General features: G+C 40.8%; 1 protein-coding gene across 1 annotated transcript; it reads left to right on the top strand.

The window, feature by feature from the left end:
- Window positions 1-845: 845 nt before the first annotated feature.
- LOC147115425 (extracellular calcium-sensing receptor-like) lies at window positions 846-14,879 on the top strand. The gene is made up of 6 exons (XM_085989581.1): window positions 846-941; window positions 3,784-3,936; window positions 8,395-8,535; window positions 8,638-8,751; window positions 13,468-13,591; window positions 13,690-14,879. The coding sequence occupies exons 1-6, from the start codon at window positions 846-848 to the stop codon at window positions 14,601-14,603; spliced, it is 1,542 nt and encodes a 513-aa protein (XP_085845707.1). The 3' UTR covers window positions 14,604-14,879.
- The last annotated feature ends 931 nt before the right edge of the window (window positions 14,880-15,810 follow it).

The raw sequence follows: 15,810 nt of genomic DNA on the forward strand, positions 1-15,810 counted from the left end.
TTTGGCTATGATACGCCAGCTGGAGCCTGCCAATCTGTTGCAAATGTTTTGCATAATTTCCTTGCTCTTTTGTTCTATGCCTCTATATATAAAGCAAAACTTGCCGTACTAACGCTGTGGAAGTTCCCCAAGGACCTCTCGCAGTGGTAATTGGAGATTCAGGAGTCAGCGGGACATAAAGGCAGTTCTGCTACCGCCGACGTGAATCCCATATGTTATGTTGCCTCCCTGGTGCCAGGGTAAGGAACATCAGGGAGAGGGTGCAGAGCATTCTGAAGGGGTGGTGGGGGGGAGGGGGGAGAGCCAGAGGTCGTGTTTCATGTCAGAACTAACAACATAGGGAGGAAGAGGGTTCAGATCCAGTCAGCGCTTAAGAAGCTAGGGAAGAAGTTAAAAAGCAGGACCTCAAAGATAGTAATCTCTGGATTACTCCCGATGGCACACGCTAAAGAGTAGAAATAGGAGCATATGTCTAGGGACATGGTGAAGGAGAGAGGGCTTCAGATTCCTGCGACATGGAGACTAGTTCTCTCACAGGAGGGACCTCTTCAAGATGGATGTGTTGTACCTGAACAGAGCTGGGTCCAATAACCTTGTGGCAGGTTAACTAGTGTGGTGAGGGAGGGGTTAAACTAATTGGACTGGCGGTTGTGCTCCAAAATGTAGTATTAAAAAGTAGAATCAAGGTTCACAGAGTACTGGGAGAGACAGTTAAAGTTATAAGTAATACATAACTAGCTGCTATCATAGAAAATAACAATAGGTCTAAGTTAGGTTTGGAGTGCATGTTTCTAATTGCACGAAGTGTGGTGAATAAGTTTGGTGAGCTGCAGGCGCAAATAGCCATGTGGGAAAGTGATGCACTGGCGATAACTGAACCCTGTCTCAAAAAGGGAGAGGCCTGGATGTTTAATATTCCTGGAACAAGATATTCAGGAAAGGTACGGAAGGGAAAAATGGAGCAGTGTTAGCAGTTTCCATTAAGGAAAATATTACAGTGCTAGAAAGAGAGAATTTCCTTGAGAGGTCAAAGACATGCTCTATTAGGTTGAAGTTAAGAAATAATAGATGAGATATTAGGCTACTTAGTGTATTTTATAAGCCACCAAATAGTGGGAAGGAAGCAGATTTGCAGGGAAATTACAAAGAGGAGCATGAAATATAGAGTATTGATATTGTAAGACTTTAACTACCCCAATATTGAATGGGACAGTGCGTGGAGAGCATAGAAGGGGAGGAATTGCTGAAGTGTTTTCAGGGGAACTTTCTTGATCAGTATGTTTTGTGCCCAACGAGGAAGGAGGGATTGCTGGATCTAGTCCTGGGGGATTTATTGGGTCTCGTGGAGAATGTCGCAGTGGGGGAACATCTCTGGAATAGTGATAATAGTAAGACCTGGACGACATTCAGGCTTGGGCTGGTAAGTGACAAAAAACATTTACGCTACACATCTGCCAGGCAATAACAATCTCCAACAAGCGAGATTCTAACCACCACCACTTGACATTCAACCGCATTACCATCGACGAATCCCCCACCATCAATATCCTGGGGGTCACCATTCACCAGAAACGTAACTGGACCAGCCACATAAATACTGTGGCAACAAGAGCAGGTCAGAGGCTAGGTATTCTGCAGTGAGTATCTCACCTCCTCACTCCCCAAAACGTTTCCACCATCTACAAGGCACAAGTAAGGAGTGTGATGGAATACTCTCCACTTGCCTGGATAAGTGCAAGTCCAACAACACTCAAGAAGCTCAACACCATCCAGGACAAAGCAGCCCGCTTAATTGATTCCCCATCCGCCACCTTAAACATTCACTCCCTCCACCACCGGCGCACCGTGGCTGCAGTGTGTACCATCTACAAGATGCACTGCAGCAACTCGCCAAGGCTTCTTCGGCAGCACCTCCAAAACCCACGACCACTAACACCTTGAAGGACAAGGGCAGCAGACTTATGGGGATACCGTCACCTGAAAGGTCCCCTGCAAGTCACACACCATCCTGACTTGGAAATATATCATCATTCCTTCATCGTAGCTGAGTCTAAATCCTGGAACTCCCTCCCTAACAGCACTGGGAGTACCTTCTTCACGTGGACTGCAGCGGTTCAAGAAAGCGGCTCACCACCACCTTCTCAAGGGCAATTAGGGATGGTGCGAGGAGGCGCCTACAACTTGCAAAATCTCTTTCACCAATTCCTACCTTTCACTTTACTGATCACTATAGGCTTCATGACTGGATTGTCTGTTGCACCGATTGTTTGAGTAACATTTCACTTGTCTTCAAGGATCAATTTAATATAGTCGTGCAACTCAAAAGCTCTCCCATGATCTACCAAACTGTATTCTTTCATCTTGGATGTGAACACATTAGCTTCCTCACAGGGGAAAAAAAGTAAAAGAGATCTAAAAATGACTATCATTGGTTCTGTTTACCTTTCAAGAATTGATATATTTTGATTAAAAGTGCGATGTTAAAGGTATTAAATATTTGCTTCTGAAGTAGTTTAGTACATTGGGAAATAAAGGTACAAAGAGCATTCTTTATTGGCAAACAGGGAAGCAGCATAGTTCTGAGACGAATTAAATGTTTTTTTGAATAAATCATTTTCCACCTGATATTGATGAAGAAAGAAAGGCTTGCATTTATAGAGTGTCATTCATTACCAGGAGAGACCAAAACGCTTCACAGCCAATGAAGTACTTTGTAATGTAGGGAAAGCGGCATTTTGTGCACAGCAAGCTCCCACAAAGAGCGATGTCATAATGACCAAATGATCTGATTTCTGGGTGTTGGTTGAGGGTTAACTGTTGGCCAGGACAGCGGGGAGAACTCCCCTGCCCTTCTTCGAATAGTGCCGGGGGATCTATTACAGCCTCCTGAGAGGGCAGGCGGGGCCTCGGTTAAAATCTCACCCGATGCACGGACAATGAAACAACATGTGCGAGACGTATACACAAATAATCCAGAAGCAAATAGTTTGGTGCAACACATCTCACACCTGTTTCACGTAAATAATTACCATTTTCGATCGACTCCAAATGAAATTACATTTCTTATCTAAATATTTCTCGCTCTGTCGTTCCTCGTTACGTTCTCTTATTAGAATATACATAGACCGCTAAAATTCTCCGATGATTTGAGAATAAAATATAACCCCATTTATGACTCCTTTGTAACTCAACCTGCTCCAGGTGGTTTTCCCTGTCACAGAGAAACACCTTCAAATAAGTTTAAATTAGTTCAATATAATCGTCTCTGTATTTTGAGTTTCTCAACGTGCAAATGTAGGTCTGAATTGTCTTCACCTATTAACCTTTGATTTATATGATTGGGTTGTGGGTCAAATCATTCCACCTCGCCGTATTTCACTGGATCTAATGATTCACATATCTTTGGAGAACTCATCAAGGAAATTATATGCTCAGTTTTAACTTTTAAAATTATAATTAAAGCGTTGGCACGGTGCCAAAAGCCAACAATAAACATATTCAGTGGCATTTAGATTTCCTCAGGCAGAATGGAAAAACCTATTTTGAAGCATTATTCTCTGGAGGGATTTTATGGCCACATGTTGATTACATTTCATTCGTTTGCCCTAAGGCGCGATTACCCAGCAATCTCACTGTAAACCGGCACGTGTATAAATGCGCGCACATTTTCCCCAGTTGCTGAATGCTTCCGGGACGGGAAGAATCGAATAACAGTTACCTGTTAAAAAAATATCGTGATGCACCACTTTTTGCTATGGTATATATTCATGGTTGCTGTAACAGCGACTAACAAACCAAGCTGCCAACTTCAAGGAAAGTTTAACTTACCAGGTATCAGTAAAAGCGGAGACATCATCCTTGGCGGAATGTTTCACGTTCACTCTCACAGATTTGAGAGTAATCGAGACTTTGAACATTCGCCAGAGCAAACAAGATGTTAGTTCACCTCTCTTGTATGCGATTTGTTTGCCGACATGTATTTAAACAGGAATTGTTGTTAATGTCGCTGATCAAATGCCTTCACCTTTAGATGGGTTTGAACTGGATGAGTTTGTTTTTAATATGTTGCGTACTATTAATTGAATTTTCCATGAATTCCAAAATGAAAGACCTTATTCTGAAGTATTTATTTGCCTAGTTTTACTTGTCTTGATTTTGTAACAACACCCCGAATAGTCAATGCTTTCAAACCAACGGATAAATCCATATTAACAGTCCAGACCAAAAGGTCCCTGATCGATTGTGCTGGGTTTACTGGTCCCAGCATGAACGCCGTTTCGTGCACTATAATTCACTCTAGCACCCCTGAGATAGGGAAGGAAATTCAGTGGTCCCCTCGTGGGAAAGTTGCGGTGCCTGGATGCTGGGTGAGCAGAGGAGTATGTTCAGATGTGATGCATCCAACAGCCTGCTGAGACCCAATGTCCAGGGAACCACATGAAGAATTGACATTTGCAACAGGTACTGGAGGGCTGCTACTGAAAGTGGAACTGTACCTGAGGGAGGTTAGTACTTTCAGGAAATGAGCGAATCAAATATAAAGACGAGTGTAGGCTACGCTAACAGCTACAGGTCCTATTGGCAGCATTTCCTGCGTCATTTTATAGTGAAATATAAAAATGAGCAAATTGGACGCAGGTACTTTGTGAATGGGAAACTGTAGATGTGATTACTATCTCGGTCGGTAATGCTTTTCTTTCCAGACGTTGACAATGGTGAACATTGCAGGGCCTCTCTATGCCTACAGCTCCCGCCCAACTTCTCTATCGCAACCCCTCACAGATCAAACAATGAAACAAATATCAAATTACTAACGGTAGTAGGGGCTAATTATTTTGCTTCCGGTTCATGCAAGGAACTCTTGTTCTATTTCAGTACTTGGCCCCAGTGTAATTTGCTTTTGCAACTAACGTTTTATGCTCATTATAAATACAGAGCTTTCTGAAGTTCACTTCGGAAGCTTCGTAGTTCAGTTTATGTTGGTAAATATCAAAGCGTCTGTCTGTGTGTCTGTCTATATATCTGTCTATATATCTGTCTATCTCTCTCTATAAATCTATTTCTACACTAAAAATAGACGTTTCGCGCACAGCAAGTGGGTTAGTTCCTCGGATGATTTGCAACCTGCTTAGAAGTAAAAAAACAACAGATCTATTGCATAGCAGAAACGAACATCTGACATAGGCAATGAAGAAAAAAGTCAAAGAAATTTAAAAATGTTACAGAACACCCAAATTGCTTGTTTTGAGAAAAGCAATCAAATCAACAAAATTCTAGGTATTAACGCAGCTAAGTTCAACTCTGACGAGCGACTTAGCTCACCTGGATAATTATTGACGTGTCATAGGTTTACAAACAGAGTGTTAAAATAAGCAGGAAACATTGACCAGATCATGCCTAGTGCCAATGTAATGGCTTGCTTAAAGAATAATAAAGACTTGTATCTGAGCCCGAGCTTCTATAGCTAGGTCTACAGTCAATAATTAAGTAGAAAAATAAAACACATAACATCAAATATAGCGGAGTATTGAATGGAGTGAGGCTCGCTCCGAAGAGAGAAGGAAAATAACTTTCAGGTCGAAGAAGAAAAATAATTTAGAAAAAGTCGGAAATAGAAATCAATCATTCTACATCAGAAAATTATCGAAATGGTAGGAACTGTAACAGATGCCCAGACTGAAGGAGTACTCTATCTCACAGCACAGCCGATATTCTCTTAGTTTTGCGTCTTTGGGTTATATTTTTATAGATGGCGAACAGAATCTGTCCTTCGTTTTAGAAAATCTTAACAGGAAGAATTCAATAAAGAAATATCTTTTTGACGAATTTAGTATTGACATTTACATTAAAGTACACCATATACTAGGCAAAATGTTGCTTAATGTGGTAAAGGTATAGTTAACCTAATTTAATTATCAACAGATTTACTTTTGTAATTTACATCAACTAAACTCATAATTAGTGAGGATATCGCGTAGATTAAAAGTAATGTTTTGCAGATGTTAGAAACATTGAAAAAAACATGATGAAACTAAGCTCATGTACCTGCCTACCAACTAATACTTTGTACTCTACAGATTAGATTTCAGATCTTTCCGTCTGACACAGACTATGATCTTTGCCATTGAAGAAATAAATAGAAGCCATACATTGCTCCCAAATATTACAATTGGCTACAAAATTCTCGATGACTGTGCTTCATGCACAACGCTACGTAGGCCCCCCTGACTCTTGTTAATGGAGGGGTAGGAATAATTTCTGCCGATGATTGCAAAGGTCTTCCCAATGTCTTGGCGATCGTTGGGGGCGGTGGATCCTCCCAATCCATCGCAATAGCGAGGACAATCGGTCCTTTTAGAATCCCATTGGTAAGGTGAGCTTTTAACGGGAGCATTCTGGTCCAAGCATTTCTGACATTAACTGTGTAGTTTAAAGGACGGTTGCACCACACTGCCCTCCGTAATACATCACTGCCCTTCCCGTTTCCTCGTTAATTTTTAATTTGGCTCCATTGGCAACATTCATGTCTTTAAATTAAAAAGGTCACTGGATCAAGCTCCAAAATATGAATTGTGGACATAATCAGGCCATGAATCTTTACACGGAGTAAACAATGCATATTCTGACATAACTATGGATAGAAGTTCCAACAACTTTACAAAGCAGTCTACACTTTCGCCCACGCAATGCACGGGATGCTTACCTGTGAAGATGGAGAAGGCCCGTTTACAAATGGCACGTGCGCGCGCATTTCTACTTATGAACCGTGGCAGGTAAGAAGCTGAGAAATATAAAAAGTAGTGTGCGAATTTACAGCAAAAGTACGTGAGTTTGTAGACCTCATTATCAGGTACTCAGGATCTCTCAATATATGTCACTGGTGAACTAATTACTTTTTGAAGTTTTGTTATTTTTATGTAGATGAATTCTGTCAATTTGCTCTTTACAGCGTCCACAAAAGCAACAAATGAGATTACCCTGTCTATCTTACAGGTCGTTTCCACCTGCCTCCCAATATTTTTAGTGTCTTGATGGAGAAGGCAGAGTCTCTGCTCTTTGCGATTATCGCCGTGACATAATGTTTAATGACAAACCCCCGAAATACCTCCGACAATACAGATATTCCCTCCATAGGACACTATTGTATTAAGCCTAGATTATGTCCACAATTCATATTTTGGAGCTTGATCCAGTGACCTTTTGATTTAGAGGCATGAATGGTACCGTTGGAGCCAAACTAAACATGAAAGAGGAAACGGTGTGGTGGAACCGTCCTTTAAGCTACACAAGGTAATGTGAGAAACCTTTCATGATAGACTGAACAGGTTGTGGCTCTTTTCTCTAGTAAAGAAAAGCTTGGGTGGTGAACATATAGAGATCTTTAAGTTTATGAAAGATTAGACAGGGTTGTGATTTAGGAAACGTTTCCACATGTGGGTGAGTTCAAAAGTAGAGGTGATAAATATAAGATAGTCACTAAAAATCCAATCGGGAATTCAGGAGAAACTTCTTCACCCAAATTGTGGTAAGAATGTGGAATGCGCTTCACTCGGATTAGTTGAGGCAAATAACATAGATGCATTTCAGGGGAAGTTAGAAACGCACATAAGCGAGAAAGGAATAGAAGGATACACTGATAAAGTTCGATGAAGTAGGGTGGGGGGAGGCTCGTGTGGAGCATAAACAACAGCATAGTCCAGTTAGGCTGAATGGCCTGTTTCTGCGCTGCATACTCGATGTAACTGAATATGACTCGAAGCAAATCCAATACGAAAATCAGTAGACAATCTTTACTCAGAGAATGATGAGAATGTGGAATGCACTGCCACATGGAGTAGTTGAGGTGAACAGCATAGATACATTGAAGGAAAGGATGGATAAACACACGAGTGAGAAAGGAATAGAAGGTTATGCTGATAGGGTTAGATGAAGAGCGGTGGGAGGTACCTCTTTTGAAGCACTGACACGGACCAGTAGTTTGGAAGGGCCTATTCCTGTGCTGTAATTTCTATGTAATTCTCTGTAATAATAGAAATTATTCTGAAAGAGTGAATAGTGATACACCAGGAGAAACATAATATTTATAAGAGGAAAAAATGCCTTTGCAGATGGTAATCCTACTTGTCAAAACTACTGGAGCTCCTTGACTATATCATTGAGTAACTTGTCAAAGGCAACTCAGTAACTTTTATGTACGTCGATTTTAGGGTGAAAATTGATGGCTCTGATGGCCTTTCTCATTTTCCTGCACGTTATTTTAGTGCAATTATTTCAGTGATTTTAATATATCTTACCTGGACAGGCCCGACATGGGTATTTCTATCTGGCAATATGGACAAATATAAATTTGTGCCTCATTCTTAATTAAATCATGCACGTTCTACTGTTTTGCAGCTACTTCATTATATGCAGTCAGTTAATTTTACAACTACGTCTGGTGGCAAGGTCTACTTTGATTCCAATGGGGATCCAGTGGCTATATATGACCTGGTGAACTGGCAAGTCAATAAAAATGGATTCCCGGAGATTGTGACTGTTTGATATTACGATGCTTCTGCATCTTCTGGCCAGCCCATCGTTCTAAATAAGGGAGCTATTGTGTGGAATGGCGGAAACAACAAGGTGCATCTATTATAGAATCATAGAAACTTACAGCACCGAAGGAGGACATTCGTCCCGTCGTCCCTGTGCTGGGTTTTTGAAAGAGCAGTGGTTTTTAATCCCCCACCCTCACTATGTGTCCATAATCCTGTAAGTTCCTCATCCTCCAGTACCTGTTCAACTCCCACTGAAAATTATTTATGGAATCAGCTTCCACCATCTTTTCTGTTAGGATGTTCCAGGTCCCCATTCCGACAACACTCTGAGTGAAAACAAAATATCATCTCCCCTCAAGATCTTTTGCCAATGATTTTACTTCTATGACCTCTGGTTATTGATCCACTCGCCAGAGGGAATCATTTTTTGCTATGTACTCCATCAAATTCTCTCTTCACCTTTTAACCTCATCTATAACCTTTCTCAGGCTTTGACATCTTTCTGAAGTTTGGTGCCGAACATATTCCACAGTACACCAGCTGGAACCTAACCAGTCATTTCTAAAGTTCTTAGCAAGATCTCTTTTATTTTATATTCCATTGCTCTATTTAAAAACCCAAGTAAATCACATACTTTCTAACCACCTTATCAACTTGTCCTGCCATCTAAAAGGATTTGGTATGTGAACGCCAAGGACTTTCTGCTCATCTACACTTTTCAAAATCATGCCATTTACAACATACTGTCTTTCCATATTAGTCCACCAAAGGTGCATCACTTCACACCTCTATGCTTTGAACTCCAGTCGCCCTGCTTCTGCCCATTTCACCATCCTGTCTATGTCACCCTGAAGTCCAAAACTATCCTCATCGCTATGTACTACTTTGCTAATGTAATGCTAATCTTTTTAGTATGTTATCTTTATCTATTAGTATCCTGTACATAATTTTTCTCTCCTTATTTAGTGTAACCTTCACATCATCCACTTCCTTTGTGAAGTCAGATGCAATGCACTCATTTAATACTTCACAATGTGCTCGGCCTTTGGGTCCTTAATGGGCCCAACATTTGCCCTAGCCAACCGCTTACAATTTATATATTTATAAAAGAGTTTAGAATTCAATTTAATTTTGTCTGCTAATCGTTTCTCATAACCTCTCTTTGCCTCCCATATTATTTTTTTCAATTCCCTCTGTCCTTTCCATAATCTGCTGGTTATTAACATAAGCACATAAGAAGTTTGAGCAGGAGTTGGCCATACGGCCCCTTGCGCCTTCTCCGCCATTCAATAACCTCAATTACACTTTCCCACCTGATTCCCATAACCCTTGATTCCTCTAGAGTCCAAAAACCTATCTTTCCCAGCCTTGAATATACTCAATGACTCAACATCCACACCCCTTCCGGCTAGAGAATTCCAAAGATTCACAACCCTTTGAGTGAAGAGATTCCTCCTCCTCTCAGTCTTAAATGGCCGAGCCCTTATCCTGAGACTATGTCCCTTAGTTCTGGACTCGTCAGCCAGGGGAAACCACCTTTGCTTTCAATCCCCCTCAGAATCTTATATTTTTCAATGAGATCATCTCTCATTCTTCTAAACTTCAGAGAGTATAGGCCCAACCTACTCAATCTCTCCTCATGGAACAGCCCTCTTATCCCAGGGATCAAACTAGTGAACTTTCGTTGCAACACCTCTAATGCATGTATGTCCTTTCTCAGGTAATGAGACCAAAACTGTGCACAGTACTCCAGGTATGGTCTCAACAAAGCCCTGTACAACTGTAGTAAGCCTTCCTTACTCTTGTACTCCAACCCCTTTGCAATAAAGGCCAACGTGCCATTTGCCTTCCTAATTGGTTGCTGTACCTGCATGCTACCTTTCTGTGTTTTCTGTACGAGGACACCTAAATCTCTCTGAACACCAACATTTAATAGTTGTTCACCATTTTTTAAATATTCTGTTTTTCTATTCTTCCTACTATTCTTTGCAATATTACAGGCCTCTTCTTTTAAGCTAATACTATCCATAACTTCTTTAGTTAGCTACGGATGGACCACTTTTCCCATGGAGCTTTTATTTCTCGATGGAATGTATATTCATTGAGAATTTTGGAATATTTATTTAAATGTTTGCCACTGCTTATCTACTGTCATACCTTTTAACCTAATTTCCCAATCTACCTTAGCTAACTCGCCCTTCATACCTATGTAATTGGCTTTAAGTTTAAGACTCTCGTCTCCAACTGAAGTATTTCACTCTCAAACTCAAAGTGAAATTTTATCATATTATGATCACTCATCCTCAGAGGATCGTTTACTATGAGATTACTAATGAACCCTGTCTTATTACACAATAGAAGACCGAAACTAGTCTGTTCCCTGGTTGGTTCCATCACGTATTCCTCTAGGAAACGGTCTTGAATATATTCCATTAACTGAAACTTGCTCCTAACATTAGTAATAAGTCTTCTTTGTCTGTTGTATTTTAACTTGGGTTTCCTTTGCCGTCCAGGGTGCATTAGCTCTGGCTGGCCGACCCAGCGATGGAACAGGTCCCCCTCTGTTCCTCAACTCTAGCCATATATATTCAGTTGGAGAACCATCGAGTATGTACTAGTATATTGAGAACAACAACTAGATTAATTTGTACTGGAGTGCCCATCCTTATTAGATCATCCCTCAACCTTCTATATTCAAGGAAATACAGGCCTGGTCCATGGAACCTGTCCTCATGATTTAACACTTTTGTCCCCTGTATCATTCCGGTGAATCTGTTTTGCAACTGCTCCATGGCCAATATATCCTTCCTGAAGCACGGTGCCCAGAATAGAATGCAATACTCCAGATGGGGTCTGACGAGATCTTGACACAACTGTAACATAAATTGCACCCTTTGAGTTCCAGCCCTCGAGATAAGGTCCAACATTCCATCAACCTCTTCAATTATGTTTTGAACCTGTTCACTCGTTTTTAGTGATTTCTATACCGGGACCCCTAAATCTCTCTGCTGATCCACTGTACCTAGCTTCTCGCCAATTAGTAAATACTCTGATCTATCTTTCTTAGGTCCAAAGTGGATGACCTCACACTTTCTCACCTTGCACGTCATCTGTCTGAGTTTTGCCAACTCACTGAATCTATCAGTGTTACTTTGCAACATTCTGCTCCCATCTACACTCTTCATAGTGCCGTCTATGTTAGTGTCGACAGCAAGCATGGATATACGACCCAGTATTCCTTCATTTAAGTCACTCTTCTGTCTTAAGCAATTTGGTACCAATGCCATTAGCTTGCCTCCAATTACATGCGCTCTCTACTTTGTTAACATTCAATAATATTTCTAATATATGTTCAGTGTCATTCAGAAATGTAGAGTTAATCGTGTTCTACATTATTGAGCAGAAATACGATAAGGTGACACATAAAAGGTTATTACACAAGATAAGGGCTCATGGGGCTAGGGTAATATAATAGCACAGATGGAGGATTGGTTAACGGACAGAAAACACGGAGTAGGGAAAATGTGTCATTTTCAGGTTGTAACTAGTGGGGTGCTGCAATGATCAGTGCTAGGGCCTCAGCTATCTACAATCTATTTTAATGACCTAGATGAAGGGATTGAGTGTAATGAATTGCTGACGATACATAGCTAGGTGGGACAGTAAGCTATGAGGGGAACACAAAGAGTCTGCAAAGGGATATAGATAGACTAAGTGAATGGGCAGTAAGGTGGCAGATGGAGTAAAATGTAGGGAAATGTGAGGTTATTCACTTCGTAAGAAGAATAGAAAAACAGAATATTTTTAAAATGGTGAGAAACTTTCAAATGTTGGTGTTCAGAGAGATTTGGGTGTCCTTGTGCAAGAAACACAGAAAGCTAGCATGCAAGTACAGCACGCAATAAGGAAGGTAAATGGCATGTTGGCCTTTAATGCAATGGAGTTGGAGTACAAGAGTAAGGAATGCTTGCTACAATTGTACAGGGCCTTGGTGAGACCACACCTGGAGTACTGTGCACAGTTTTGGTCTCCTTATCTAAGGAAGGATATACTTGCGTTGGAGGCGGTGCAGCAGAGGTTCAGTAGATTGATTCCTGTGATGAGAGGGCTGTCCTGTGATGAGAGATTGTGTAGAATGGGCCCATACTCTCTGGAGTTTAGAAGAATGAGAGGTGATCTCATTGAAACATACACGATTCTGAAGGGGATTGACAGGGTAGATGCTGAGTGGATGCTTCCCCTGGCTGGAGTGTGTAGAACTAGGGGGCATAGTCTCAGAGTAAGGGTAGACCATTTAAGATCAAGATGAGGAAGAATTTCTTCACTCAGAGGGTTGTGATTCTTTGGAATTCTCTGCCCCAGAGGGCTGTGAATGCTGAGTCTTTGAGTATATATAAGGCTGAGATAGATAGATTTTTGGACTCTAGGGGAATCAAGGGATTTGGAGATCTGCCCTGAAGGTGGAGTTGAGGTCGATGATCAGCCATGATCTTATTGAATGCCGGAGCAGGCTCAAGGGGCCGTATTGCCTACTCCTGCTCCTATGTTCTTATGTTCTTATGAAATGTTGCTGGACGATTATTAATTGTGGAAAAATCCTTTGTTTAATTTGTTCCCGCTGTGAAAATCCATGTAAAATATTTATAATCACGTCTTGAGTATATTTAACACTGTATTCGATTGCACTGCTTACTTCCTAAAATATACTGCAGATTTACATTACGGAAATTGCTATTTATACTCATTCGTTTGCATTTTAAATCCTTTGTTAAACAACAACACCTGTGATAAACATTCAAAGTGGACGATGATGCCTGCAACACGACTTTTTAAATACCAATATTGGTAATTACAATATATTAATTGTGTTTTGCACAAGGTATAACATTACATTTATAATGATATAACGTTGTTGTCACAATCTCTTCAGGTCCCACGTGCAACTTGCACAGAGAGCTGCCCCTCAGGGACACGGAAAGTCCAGAGAAAGGGACAGCCGAGCTGTTGCTTTGACTGCACTCAATGCGCTGACGGTGAGATCAGTAACACCACAGGTATGCTAAAACTCGGGTTCCATGTTTGTCTTTCCAAGTCTTTCATTCGGATGCCTCAAGACGTTTGACTGACGTTTACCACTTACTATTTCTCCTAGATGCCTTAGACTGCACTCAGTGCCCTTTCGATTACTGGCCCAATCCGAGCAAAGACACATGCGCCGCAAAAGAAATTGAGTTTCTCTCTTTTGGAGAGACTTTGGGAATCGTATTAGTGACGCTCACGTTGAGCGGAGTCTGTGGAACTACAACAATAGCTGGTGTCTTCCTTCAGTATAAGGACACTCCCATTGTGAAGGCTAACAATTCCGAGCAGAGCTTCCTTCTTCTCTTTGCATTAACTCTTTGTTTCCTGTGCTCTCTCACTTATATTGGCGAACCTTCATTTTGGTCCTGTGCGTTACAACGTGTATCGTTTGGCATTACTTTCGTTTTATGCATTTCTTGTGTTTTGGCAAAGACTATCCTTGTCCTGATGGCCTTTAAAGCAACACTTCCCAACAACAATCTAATGAAATGGTTTGGACCCACACAGCAACGCTTCAGCGTATTCGATCTGACATTTATTCAAGGGTTGATATGTACTATATGGCTAAGTATAGCACCACCTTTTCCTATGAAAAACACAAACTATTACAGGGAAATTATTATTTTAGAATGCAGTGTGGGGTCTAGAACAACCTTTTATTGTGTGTCAGCTTATATTGCTTTCCTGTCCTGTGTTTGTTTTATTCTTGCATTTCTAGCCCGGAAACTGCCCGATAATTTCAACGAGGCCCAATGTATAACTTTTAGCATGCTCATCTTCTGTGCTGTTTGGATTGCATTCATTCCAGCCTACGTGAGCTCTCCTGGAAAATATACCGTAGCTGTAGAAGTGTTTGCGATTTTGGCATCCAGTTTTGGGTTGCTTCTCTGTATTTTCGTTCCTAAAGGTATTATTATACTGCTTAAACCAGAGAGCAACACGAGAGAGCATATAATGTCCAAAATTCCTTCAAAAAAGCTTTAAAAGGTTTACAATATGAATAATTCAATGAACATGTCAGTATCAATGAAGGACATTGCTGTTTCTGCAATTGCATGATAATGCAATAATATCGACCCAATCATATCAAAACACTTGTATGTAAAATAAATGTGTTTGTAGATTTGAACCCTGTTGACAATGTAAGATGCTAATTTCCAGATGAATAAATATTTACTTCTCAGCTGCAAATAAATATATCATCTTAAATGAAAGAATCTCCTGTACAATGTCTTCAATCTGGTCGAAAGCTGAGAAGTATTAAACTGTGTATACATGTTTTAAAACATTTTTTGAGCTTTTAGCTATTATTTTAAATGTGAGAATCATAGAATCATACAGCAGAGAAGGAGGCGTTGCAATTCATCGTGCTAGCATCCACTTTTTAAAAAAGCTATCCAATTAATCTCACTCCACTGCTCTTTCCCCATAGCCCCGAAATTGTTTCCTTTTCAAGTATAAAACCAATTCCCTTTTGAAGTTTACTGTTGAATTCCCACCATCCTTTCAGGCAATGCATTCCAGATCACAACAACACGCCCAGTTAAAAAGAAGTCTGTTTATCTCCCGGCGCGTTCATTTGCCAATTGCCTTAAATCTGTGTCCTCTGATTGCCAACCCACCTACCAGTGAATAAGGATTCGCGTTATTTAGCGTTATTTAATATATTATAGTGGTTCATCATTTTCAACACCTCTATTAGCTCTTCAAATAACCTTCTCCGCTTTCTCCACAGTATCAGCTGTGGCTCAGTGGGTGGCACACTCGCCTCTGAATCAGAAGGTTGTGAATTCAAGTGCCCACTCCAGGGACTTGAGCACATAAAGCTAGGCTGACACTGAGTACTGAGGGCGTACTGCATTGTCGGAGGTGCTGCCTTTTGGATGAGATGTTAAACCGAGGCCCCATCTGCTCTCTCAGGTGGACGTAAAAGATCCCATGGCACTATTTCGAAGAAGAGCAGGGGAATTATCCCCATGTCCTGGTCAATATTTATCCCTCAACCAACACAACAAAAAACAGATTATCTGATCATTGCTGTCTGTGGGAGCTTGCTTTACGCAAATTGGCTGCCGCGTTTCCCACATTACAACAGTGACTACACTCCAAAAAAGTACTTCATTGGCTGTAAAGTGCATTGAGACGTCCGGTGTTCGTGAAAGACACTGTATAAATGTAAGTCTTTCTTTTT

Source organism: Somniosus microcephalus, chromosome 6 (genome assembly GCF_052327205.1).
Source record: "Somniosus microcephalus isolate GS21.2 chromosome 6, FLI_Smic_1.0, whole genome shotgun sequence".
In the NCBI taxonomy this organism is placed as follows: domain Eukaryota; kingdom Metazoa; phylum Chordata; class Chondrichthyes; order Squaliformes; family Somniosidae; genus Somniosus; species Somniosus microcephalus.